Below are 12,763 nucleotides of genomic sequence, written 5' to 3' on the forward strand. Positions count from 1 at the left end.
AAAGGGGAAACAAATTTCCACAGAATCTGCTCATTTCAATTGATAAGATGAAACTTTCTCAATAGTGAGTAAGTAGTTCCTCAATTCCAAATCATCACACTGTAAAGAAATCCATTTCCTTATTTCCAGCATAGTTGGCATCAAGATATTTTCCAAGCCCCTGAGCTACCACTCCACAACCAACGTAGTCTCATAAGAAGAAAGAAGCACCAAATTTCAAGGAGGCAGGAACACGGTCTTTTAAAGGCATTTCACACTGGGTTCAAAATGTCTAGCTTAAGTTCTTTCCCTCAGGTGTGCAGGAAAAACAGCTCATTAATCTGTTTCCTGTATTCTTCCACCAGCTCTGTTAGCAGCATCCGTAACATCTGCCTGCTCACACATATTGCAACATCAGTAGCAGTACATACATTAAGGACAATATCCAAAGGACTACCCGCTGCAGTAGAGTTATAAACAGGTTAATCAGGCGTGATACTTAGTAAAGGCACGTGTAGGACACTAAAACCACAAAATATCGTGCAAAGGGTCTGGTATGCCTGTAAACTGAGCACAGATTGTGACTAGGTGACATAGTGCTTAAAACAGCTGCAAACAAACCAGCTTTAAACTCCTCATTTCATTCCTATTTCAGAAAAGCGATGAAGGAAGGCACGGACAGGTTCATATTGGTAAATATTTGACAAGGATGTTGCTCTTGTCTTTGAAAATGTTTCTATTCAGGAGGACTGTTCATCTCCAAACCTTTCTTTCAGTTGAACACTTGAACCAAGTCATGATCCCAGACTCTTAAATCATTAGGCTGTATGATTTGAGCATACAAGAACTCAGTGTGTTAGTTTGACTTACAGCAATTCCATTTCTACTCTTCCAGGTGAATTTTAAATCAATAGAACAGTCTGAAAAAAACAGCAAATTGCATATAGCTGGCCCTTCTACCTGGTGGATTAACTTAAAATTTCCATGTCTTTTATTGGAGAAATTGAAAAATATGCTTCCTTTGGAGGCAGGAATCTGTGCACTCTGCTCTCCAGTGGGCAGCTGTAGAAAACACCAAACCACAGCTGAAATCCCTTGGCAGGGATAGAGGATTCAGTTCTGCCAAGTAAACAGGCACCTTCAGTTCCCATTGAGAAACTTCTGGATGACACCATGCAATGTTAAAACATGCTGGCGACTCACAAATTGCAGTGCCTCTTCACTGCTAATGTCTTCATTTTTCTGTCTTTTGCCCTGACAAGTGCGGTTTCATTTGCAGCATTTCAATGCATATTAAACTGTACACTAGCAGATAAATATTTGACAACTGCAATATAGCTTTTTTGGACGGTCACTGCACAATCAATAACACAAGTATAGCTGTTCAAATAGATGTAATAGTTTTTTTACTGAAAAATTAAATTTTGCCAAAATCAACACAGCTTAAGGGTAGGAAAAGAAATATTTCACTGCAACCTTCATTCAGTTTCATCTATTGGATTTAAATTGTTCCACATAATATGTATGTAGTGTGAGCTTGTAATTCCAGGTAAATAGTGAGAAAAAAATAAAAACCCATGTCTTAGACCAGTTAAAATATCCTTCTGAGGAAAAGATGTAGATGTCTGCTTCTGCTAGTGGAGTTTAATTTTGAAGAACTTCAAAGCTATCTCTGCTAAAAGTTCTCCTTTACTATAGTTCACCCGATAAGATTGCACTGATTTTTTATTTGAAAGGTGCTCTGTGATGATAAATGAGCAGTAACAGCATTCCTATTATTTCAACAAAGTCCTCCTCAGTCCTTATACTTTAGAGTTCAGGTACATACAAATGTGATTGGGATTAGAAAAACAATAGGAACATACACAGAGATTTCTAATGGAGGAGAAAATGATTTTTTTTTCCCTTCTAGGATCACAGGAGCCCATTTGGTCATGAGGGCTATTTTTAGTTGTGTTTTTTATTTTAATACCCTCAGAAACTGCCTGGCTTTTTGGTCTGCTTTGTTCTAGGAACAGGTACTTCAATTGGTCATGAAGAAAGCTGCAGTCACTATTCTAGTATTGACCTGATGCACTAATGGCACTGAAGGCTGGGTTCAAGATCATTAAACACTGAGCCTATTTAAATGGCTTATGATCTGTGTTTGTCAATAAGACTAGGAGATGATTTAGCATCCAGATGCCCAAGTTCTGCTTAGATGTCTCTCTGCTGAACTGCATTACAGATTAACTCTTTTTGTAGCTGTAACTATTATATACAGTAAAGCATTTTCACTGTCAGACTAAATATTGTTGCAAAAGTGAAGTGAAAATTTGAAAACTTAGCTGCTGAATCGCAGATTTTCTACATAATGGGAATTTATTTTGGCAATGCAGGTTAACTGGGAGGTATGACAGCTCACCCTTCCGATGAGTCCGTAGAGCTAGGTACTTCAAATATTGTTTTGTACTCTGTTGCCCGATTTTACAAATACAATTTCTTGTAACATCAGACTTAATTTGAAATTACTTGGCCAAATAAAACAATTGTGTAGCTTATAGTGATGGGTCCTTTGTTCATCAGTCCATACTTGTAGTTTATTATGCAATAGTTCTACCTTTTACTGTACTATTGTAAATTCACTGGAACGTACAGTATTTTTTTAGTGAAGAGTGGGAAGGGGTACCAGTACTATCACCTTACCTTCTATCTCACCTAGATCTGGATAAATCTTAACCTCACATTACTGACCCAGTTAACTGCACTGAGATTTTCAAGAGGAACTTTAATATTTGGAAGTGTATGCATTTTGGTCTCCGTCAGATTCAAAGGACAGTGGTTGGTAAATGGGTTTTAACTCTAATTAAACTCACTTGCATCTAAATGTGCTGACATAAAGCTAAATGTTTTCATATGCTATTTTAATCATGTAATTAGGTAATCTTAACTGTTAATGTGGTCATGTTCTCTGTAACAGTAATTTGTGTGAACCTGAAATGAGAATTCTCTTGTTAAGTTGCCCTTGTAGGAACTGTGAAATAAAACCTAAATGTAGTAAAACCTTTCATCCAGAAGAATTACAGTCTGTTTTCCATTCGATAGAATACCTACGTGAGTCACTTGTTAAATTAATGCAGCTTCTGTGATTTGAAGGTTGTTTTTTCTTTTTGCAGATTTTTTTCCTTCCTTTTTAATTCATAAATAATTTTATATTTAAAATTAGAATGGTGGTTGGCTGTGCTCTGTTGCCCAAGAAGTCAAATAGATGTTCTTTTCACTGATAAAGATGAAGACTTGCAGAAACCATCTGGGCTTTGATTGAAAAGAACCGTTACAAGAACTGGGGAAGCACAACGACGAGATTTATGGCAGACATAGCTACAGTATGAAAGCAAAAACCCTTTTGTAATTTTTCACTAAGATGACAGTAAGATTTATCAAGGGAGTGCTGAGTTTAATTGTAACATGGTCTCATTACAAACAGACAGATAAATTGTGTGCATTAATTATGAAACAGAGAATTGCATAATAACCTTTTCCTTTAATTACCACAATTCTAAAACTCTGTCATGGGATGTTTAATGAGCCTGTCTCTCTGCATCAGATGGCACAAGATATAAATTTGTTCTGTTTCTTAGGTTATAATTTTTGGGTATCAGGTCAGTAAAACAGGGCAACGGTGTGTAAGCCCATGATTGAAGCTGTAGTTAGCATGGTTCTGGTTCAGCTTGTTTGATTGTCTCAGAGTTCATGCTATTTGTCTGGCAGAGGTTTCTGGAAGCCTTGCAAGTCTTCTGTTGATCAATGTCTTATCCAGTCCAATACGTCCTGCTTCCAAAGCAAATGCAGGCATGCAAGATAATTATCAATAAATATTACTGAAGTATTTGGTGAAACAGGTAATTATTGGACAAAATTATGTTGCTTGATCCTTAAATATTACAAGGAGTTTTTTCAATAAATTATTTAAATATGTCCCTTAGTCTAGTAGTTTGGGATTACAGATGCATCTTTCATAATTTGATTTGAACGTCAAGCTCAAGAAAAACAGATAATTCTCATTGTCTTTTCCTGAAGCCGATGCTTTACTGTTGTACTCAAAATGTTCAGCAAAATTAGGCGTGCGAGCCTTATCAGACATCTGCTGATGGAAAGATTGCCTCGTATTCTGGAAGTAATTTAGAAGTAAATGTTTTCCTTCTGTGAATGTTAAAGTAACCAAAAGTATTCTGGGTTTATTTTGATGTAAATGACAGCAGAGTTTGACTATATTAATTTTTCATAAAATCATCATATGCTTGGTAAGACCCAATGTATTCCGGTTCATAATGATATTCAAACACTCCTGCACTCCCAGAGCATCCTTCTTACCCTTTCTGTCCTTTCGGTGTTCCATATTCTGCTTCATGTAATTCACAACAATTAGAAATAAAAAAATAAAAAGTCTTTGCATCACATAATTAGATCTTAAACAATAAGAAACCCAAGAGTAAATTAATTTGATAGCTACAGATGCATTTAGAATTTATGATCTGAAGGTCTTGCACTGTAACACCGTCATTAAACTGCACTGTAAGCATATGATTTTAATTCTTTTAGCTGTGTGAGGATTTAGTTTTGTCTTGACAGGGGGACCAGCATGTCAGTGCATGAATGGTAATGATACTTATTCCCTAGTTAGGCAAATAAAAATGACAGGCTAAGTCAAGCACTGCACTGAACCAGAAGGTATTTTTAAATCACGTTATTTGATGAATGAGAAAAATCTGGTTTGAAATAATAATCATTTGCTGAAAGACTTTAATTAGATTTACGCAAAAGGTGAATAACTGAAGCAAAGTCTTGAGAGCAAATTGATCATTTAATAAACCTCAATTGTCTTTAAAATACTGAAATCTTAGCAGTATCTGCCATAGTATTTTTTCCCTTGGGTAAAAAAAAATAACAGCTGAAGTTGTTGGGGTTTCATGAATGTAGAACTTTTGTGACAGTTAAGGCTGAAACAGACCTATCTTTCCTCTATTTTAGTTTATGAATTATGTTCCTCCCTTCTCCATTCATGAATAATATATCCCTGTATGGGGATTAGGTTTATCAACCTGAGTTTTCCATTAAAATACTTGAAATTTTTCTCTTTAAATTTATGAATAATTATCAAGGGATTCTGGGTTAGTTAATGGTATTTTTCCTTTTTGCATACGCATGAATCCACATGCACATAATTCTGAAAAATGAGTGATATCTGTCTTGGGACTAGACTGCTCCTCAGCTCCCACTACCAAGCTGTAAGGTAAACATTCCTTAATAAGCAATAGGCAAAAAATAGTCTTTCCTCCCCCGATGTGAAATATAGACAGATTCCTCCCATAAGACTTTTTTTTTTCACTTCAAGATAAGGAAACACAAGCAAAAAACCTATATGAGAACGTCATATATTATCTGGAAAGTGTCTTCATGCTAATTTAGGAAGACGGTAAAGTGCTAAAGCTGTTGATGTGGGCTGAAGATGAGAGTCTAAGGCATGAAACTTTCCAAGACCCTTCAGTATGGGATGGAAATGAGCTATTAGGCTGCAAGATTTGTCAAAGGTTTGAACTCAAATTAGAAAATCACTTTTTGTTGATTGATGTCCATGTCAATATACTGTTCTTGAATTAATCATACATAATAGTTGCATCTTGCACATCCTGAAAAATTATAAAATAGCTTTAAGTGTAACAGGATGGCAAACCTTTGATGTGCCTGTTTCATATGGGACAAGTATGTTGGGGAAGACAACTGACAGCGCTTTTGGATGAAATTAAAAAAAAAAAAAAAAAAGAAAGAGAAAACAAAGGACAAACAATTTCATTTAGCCCCAAATGTCCCACAACCCTACTTTTAAGGATTCCCTTGCAAAATTATGTAAAAGAAACTAGTTTGAGTGTTGATAAAGGTCAGCTTTATCTTATGGAGAGTATAGAGAGATTAGCTTTTTTTTTTAAGATATAGCTATGTCTGTTCAGACTGCAGAGTAGTCTGAGTGGCAGCATAACATAGCATCTTTGAAATTTCTCCAATTTTTTTCTGGTCCATGTTTATCACCCGTCTTTGGTCAAATGATTGTTTTGATGTGCTAACATCCATCTCAAAGGCAGTTATCATAAATTATTGCTTGAGGTTGCAGTGAGACAAGCTGTACATAGCCATGAGGAACCATTGTATGAAGGTCCTCTGTAGAATGTTAAGCATGATTTCATTTCAGATTAATGGTCTAAAAACAGAAGTTGCATTCTTGTTTGCGGGCAGTTGGGACTTTGCTTTTAAATGTATGTCCAGTTGCACCTTCCTATGAAGCTAAAGGAGGTATTATGTCAAAATGATGTAGAATTCAGACTAATTCATGTTTTACTTTTGTGTTCTTCTACAGATAGTAACTTCATCCTTGCAAATGCTCAGGTGGCTAAGGGATTCCCTATTGTTTACTGCTCAGATGGCTTCTGCGAGCTTGCTGGATTTGCACGAACTGAAGTCATGCAGAAGAGCTGCAGCTGTAAATTTTTACTTGGTGCTGAAACAAATGAGCAGATGATTCTTCAAATTGAGAAATCGTTGGAGGAAAAGGTAGAATTCAAGGGAGAAATCATGTTCTATAAGAAGAACGGTAAGTTTTTCTTTCCTGTTTTGTTAGTCCCAAAGAATGAAATTTAGCATTAATGCATGTAATATATAGTATGCATTTCTGTGTAATGATTTTATATGTTTATGATCAGACCTACAAGAATAGATTTGAATAAAGACAATTGGGTACGTATCGAGACTATCTTTATATTAGCGTTACTGGTTTTATATAAGTACATGACAAGTTACAAAGCTGCATAGAAGAAATTCAGGGTCCTAAACTGCATTGTGAGACACTGTTATCTGCACTCAGTATGACACTGCATTTTCTATTTCTTCATGTATTGAAGTTCTTATCCCATATTGCTAAAACTGTAATTAAAAAATTAATACTCACCATAAGATAGACAGTGGTTATGCAAAATTTTCAGCCCCATCAATAAAATGCTCAGAACTTTGAATGATCGAAGTGACTCATTCTCCACAGCCACTATAGATAAATACAATAATAATTATTTTCAAAAAGTGGATAAGTACTTTAAGTAAAATTTATATTTAAGTACGTATGGTCACATAAATATTTCCAGGCATTGAGCAGCTCCATAGCTTCAGTAAATTTCCAGTGGCAGCACCAAAGCTTTCACTCCTGTGGTAGAGCATTTATAAGGACAATTTCATAGTCAAGCTGGGTGAGCCATGGAAGAAAGCACCTCCTGATGCACGCTTATCAGCTTGTTTCATTTATATCAGGCTCATTCAGAGTACCTATTCTGTCAGCATTTACACAGCTATCGTTCATGTGATCTTTAAATAGGTGACCTAAGTGTGAGATAATGACAGGATTGCAACTAACTCAGTGTTATAGGAGCCTTCACGTGTGCTTGATGTTCCATGGGCTCAATGGATCCATGGGTGCCTCTTGAGTATTACCTTCTGGTTTATTATATGGCTAGAATTTCTAGGCATATGTTTAGACCACGTTTTCCTCAGAGATCCTACTTATATCTTTACTAATGAAACATTTTCCCCTCAAATATTATCGTATTATACCAAATACTTAAAAAAGTTATTTTCTAAAAGTAATAACTGTACATTGACAAGAAGATAGACAGTGATTTAGTGTGTTAGGCGAAGGCAGCTTCACTTTCCCTGACTTACACAAAAAAGAAATGTTGTTTAGTTGGCTTGTGTTCATGACTGCTATTTTGCACAATGTGAAATGTTTAAGTTATTCTGAAAATGCTGCTAAGCATTTGCTCCTCTTGTCTTTTTGGGGAGGCTTGAGGGGGTGTGTGTTTATTGTTGTTTTATAACATTTAGAAGAGGGTTCCATAGTTCCTTGAACTCATGTTTCAGGAAGGTTATTCAAAGAAAGTAGTTTCAAATTTGTAAATCATGTCTGACCGTCAGGGAAGGATGATCTTAATCTGGAAGTGTAAGAGCTGCTTCTCTCCAGTATTGTATAGTGATGAGTGGGTACATGAGAAGAGATTTCAATGTATGTAAATGAAAGAAGTAAAGTTAACATATTCATTTCTCTGTCTTGGTCCTGAATGATAAATTGTGATTCCTTTGCACTATGAAGAAGTGTTTCAAACCTATAATAGATATGATTAATACAGGCAGAAAGAGATTGCTTGTTGATTTACTTATCAGTGAAGTAGCTGAATCATAGATAAATAGATGAAGAGAAATTGTTTAGAATAAAAGGAATCCTATAATCCATGCTACTTGCATCTCTGCACATAATTTGACTGGAAGCCATTCCAAGACATTTTCTGAGTATGAATAAATTTCCCAGACTGCCTATTATATTTTCCATTTTCATGTATTTCTGTACCACTGGGAAACAGAAATGAATAGGTATTAAAATAACATGCAACTGTTCTTGAATAAACCCAAAATTTATCTTAAACAGATCTTGTTTTTTCAACACAGCTGCAAAGTGCACACACAACTTTTGGAGATCATCCATTTTAGCTAAACGTTTTCAGTTTGGTTGGGTTTTTTTTCAGAAGAAAAATTGAACTCCTGAAGCTGTTAAGCTTATTCAACATTGGTAGTAAAAAAAAAAAAAAAAAACAAAACAAAAAATAGATGTCTTTGTTGCAGAGAAATGTTTTAAAAACATTTTAAGACGTAAGAACTTTGGGAATAGTGGCCCTAAAATTACTACAAGAATACGTTCAGGCTTAGCTGATATTGAAAATAATCGTCAGTTTGGCTAGTGCCCAGTGTAATGCCAGGAACATAGGTCAGTGGGAGACAAGTAACTAACAATGTCTAGCTGTCATAGGGTTACATTTCAGTGTCCCATTAGGACTGACATTAGTGTCAGAGTGAAACTAGGTGTCTGGCTTTAGTCCACTATTCAGAGGTACAGCCTTGCTCTGTAGGCCTGGCTACAAGACCAAATGAACACTTTCAGGGATAACTTCAGAAACAGAAGTTCAGCTTCAGGGATAATTTTGAGCACACAGAATAGACTGATGTCCATCAGCATAGTTCTTAAAAACTTGATAATGAGTACAGTATGATAAGAAATTACTGTGAGGGAAATAGATGTATGAACAGAATAAATTATTCTTGGTTTTTTTTCTTCTGGATTTGATCTAAAATGTAGTCATTTGAATTTTTTTTTTTCCCCATGTGTGTCTTATCTTTTGGGAAAGAAATTCAAGCTCCCAAAACTGAATATTGACTAATTTCTTAATTGCCACATTTTTAGATATTTTGAATTTGATTTAAACTCAGTTTAAAACTGACTACTCAGTTTAAAACTGACTTAGTTTTTATTATTAAGTTAGATTGTTCATTCTAAACAAGTAGTGATTTAGACTTGGGACTTAAAAGCTCTTACTACTTTGACTGAATTTAGTAAGCTTGAATATGGGGCCTTACCCAGTTACTTAACCATCATTTAAGAGCTCACATAGCACTTCTGCTCAGTAATCGTTATTTAAAGGAATGATTGTTATAACTAAAGCAACTCCAGCAACCCACATGCAATTTCATGGAAATTCCAGACTGCTCTACGCTGACACTGCAGCAAGTAAGAGTAGCATGCAAGGAGTTGTCTAGGGAGCTGAGTAAGATGAGTTACCTGTCTGTGGGATGAAATGCAGGATTTCATTGTCTTTGCCATTTGGGTTTCGATTTTAACAGAAGGATGATCTTCAGCAGTTGTACTCTGACCAAACTAGAAAGCGATCCTCCTGGAGTGACTAGAAATGGATAGGAACTTTTCTCTGTGTGGTCTCCTTTTGACATTTTAACAAATCCTTAGGATAAACTGGCTATACCGTCTCATCCTGGATATTTTCTGCCATGTTAGCACAGAGCAGTATTAGAATCATGGCAGCAGCAACAGCAGCTTCAGAGAGAGATGTCTTTTGAAAATCCCATTCAAAATACATTTTTCATCGTCGTTTCAGTATTTATTTTGGCTCTTCAGTCCATTTAAAAGTCTAAATTTTTATTCGTCAGACCTATATTGGTTTTTTGAAGACAAAAAGCAAAGGAAACTATTAAAAGATGAGGAATTTTATGATTGTTGCCTTTTTCAGAAAGTTTTTAAATTATATATCTTAGGAGCTGCTTTTTAAAATTATTTTTTTTCTCTTACTATTTCTACACTTTCTTCAAAATACCTGCAACAAATTAAGTTGTCAATTATGATCATGGAAATGCAAAGCAACCTTTCTGAATTCAAGTGAGTTGTGAGAAAGAATCCACTCCCTGGATCTCTTTTTTAGAGTAATCTAAAAGCAGATGGACGCAATGCTGAGGAACTACATTTGAACAAAATCTTCTTTTTCTTCCTGCCAGACCACTGCAGAAATTTATCAATAGCAAGTACACATAGTGAAATGAGGTCTTCACAATCCACCAAACTGAAGTACAAATAAGCAGCAGAGTGGATTTTTTCCTTTTCTGTTGCAGCCTAAGATGATGCTACAATAAGCCCTATAATCATTGGCTTAGCCCAGTCTAAGCTCTCCATCTTCAGCTGCTGAGAAGGTCATACCTTGGTTACCTTATGACCCCATGAGACTAATTTCCTAGGTCTCAAAAATCAGTTTGTAGTATTTAAAGAGAGATCTGTTCTTACACACACTCACTTAAGGCCTGCAGTAGTCCTACAACCTTCCTTCATTGAAAGGAAATCGTCTTCTTTCTGTGTATGTGTAACTTGTGTGAAACCCTGTGTAATCAGCGATGGCCACTGCTGACTCATGGATGTTTGAGAGGCTTCCCTGTGGTGTTTGTTGTGTCTATTCACCCCAGCAACAGGGCTGTTTGCACAGGCTTTTGTGGCCAATTAAAAATCCCTTCTGTAAGAGGGCTGGAGTGACTGCGTGTTGCTGGGACCATTACGTGTTGCCTTAGGACTTGGCTGAAAGCAGTGCTTTTTTCATCTGTGAGAGACTACGGGGACTCAAGGGACATGTCTCTTATGTGTAAACTGATTTAAACACTTTCTGTGGTATGTCTTAGGCATGTGTGTTGTAGTTCTTGGCCTATAAACATTTCGTATGTATCTAGTAAGGTCAGGAAGGCAGGATATAGTTATTTTCTTATTTTTTTAAATTTAAGTGTCAGTATGGTTAAATTAAGGTATTTTGTCTCTTCTCATTGATGTGGGAGAGTATATGTTTTAATAACTGTATCGTTATCTGGAAGGTCAGGACCAAGGTAGTATTTCAGATGAGTGGAATAAGAGTGAAGAAAGGGTGAAAGTCAGAGCCTCTTAGAGTTACTGGATATTATCAGGCAAAAGGCCATTTGAAGTCTAGGTGTAACAGTGTTCTCACATGAGAGTCAATGCCAGCCACAGGGTAAGGAAATAAGACTCAAACCATGAGACATCATCTATAGCCTCTGCCACGGTTGCAGTTGACTAATGTGGCTACAGGATAACAAAGGCTCTACTACATTATTTGTATTTAATACATGACTTATGATGAGTTTAATATTTTTTGAAATTATAGAATATTTAATTAATTAATTATTAAAAAATTTAAGGAAAATTAGTTTCCTTTAAAATGAAAGAAAATCAAGTTCTATTAAAGCTCTTCTTTTCTACAAAAAGTATTTTGCTTGTTGCAGAAATGGTATCCCTGTTTTCCAAAAAGAAGTTTAAAAAACTCTGAAAATATCCTGTAGCATTTTGAAACATGGGATTTGTATGGTACCTTTTTAATCTGAACTGACTCCCTGCTTTAACAATCTCCTAAAATCCACCATGTCTTTTGGAAATGTTAAGCCCAGCAGTTAGAGAAGAGGCATTTATTAGAATTTTATGATTGAAAAAAAAAAATTCTTATAGAAACATACATTTTCTAGTGACGTCTAGTTACTAACGTAGAGGAAGTCCCTTGTCAAGCAGCTTGGCCGGATAGGTCATAGTAATGTGACCTCACTGCTGCTCCACTGCTGCTCTGCTTTAAAAACATGACCCAAAAAAAAGAAAGCTAAAAAGCTTTTGTGGTTGGTTTGCTCACATTATCTAAATTATAGTATGAAATACTGGAGGAGGGGAATAAAGAGCAAGCAACACTGAAAAATTAATCTGGTGGTAATATCTAATTGCAGTTACATGAGCCATAAACAGTAGTTTATATCTTTATAAAAGCATCCTCTTTTTTCCTTTTTTTTTTTTTTCCTTTTTCTTTTTTCCTTTTTCTTCCCCCCTTCCACACAGCTCAGTAAGCATTAGGAAGTTTCATTCATCTTGTGGAAGTCTTTCTCTTAAAAAGCAGTATAGCTGTAGATGTAGACAAAAAGGCATGTCCTTATTTTCCTCTGTTTCACAGAAGAGGGAATTTTTTTGCTCCTTTTCTCTCCAAACACTTCATTTGATTGACCCATGGCCTCTGATGAAAAGTAGCATGTAACCTTGAAATATGTAGATGTTTTAGAGACAGTCCCAGCTTCTGTAGTGGAAGAGGAAGAAGGGGCAGACTTCTGGTCCTCCAGAGAGCCCTGCCTTAAACTCTGCAGAGCCTTGGGTGAAGCTGTCAGTGAAAGCTTGTGAGGAGACAAAATAAGGGGATGAACTTCAGCTAGAAGAAAAAAAAATAGCGGTAAAATCCCCTGTCTGCAATGTGATCTAAATCATCTGAGATCTTTTACTGTAATTTGATGAGACTTCAACAAGACTGCTTCTTACTAACTGACAACGCTGATGCTTTATTCTGAT

The 12,763-nt window shown here is 35.9% G+C and overlaps 1 protein-coding gene across 1 annotated transcript in view; it reads left to right on the forward strand.

The window, feature by feature from the left end:
* Positions 1–12,763, forward strand: part of KCNH8 (potassium voltage-gated channel subfamily H member 8) — a 192,800-nt gene that overhangs the window by 55,013 nt on the left and 125,024 nt on the right. The window contains exon 2 of the mRNA XM_086467639.1: positions 6,371–6,604. Coding sequence (XP_086323765.1) covers positions 6,371–6,604 — 234 coding nt within the window. The remainder of the gene's footprint in view (positions 1–6,370; positions 6,605–12,763) is intronic.

The sequence above is a fragment of the Leptosomus discolor genome, chromosome 7 (genome assembly GCF_034619465.1).
Source record: "Leptosomus discolor isolate bLepDis1 chromosome 7, bLepDis1.hap2, whole genome shotgun sequence".
Lineage (NCBI taxonomy): Eukaryota > Metazoa > Chordata > Aves > Leptosomiformes > Leptosomidae > Leptosomus > Leptosomus discolor.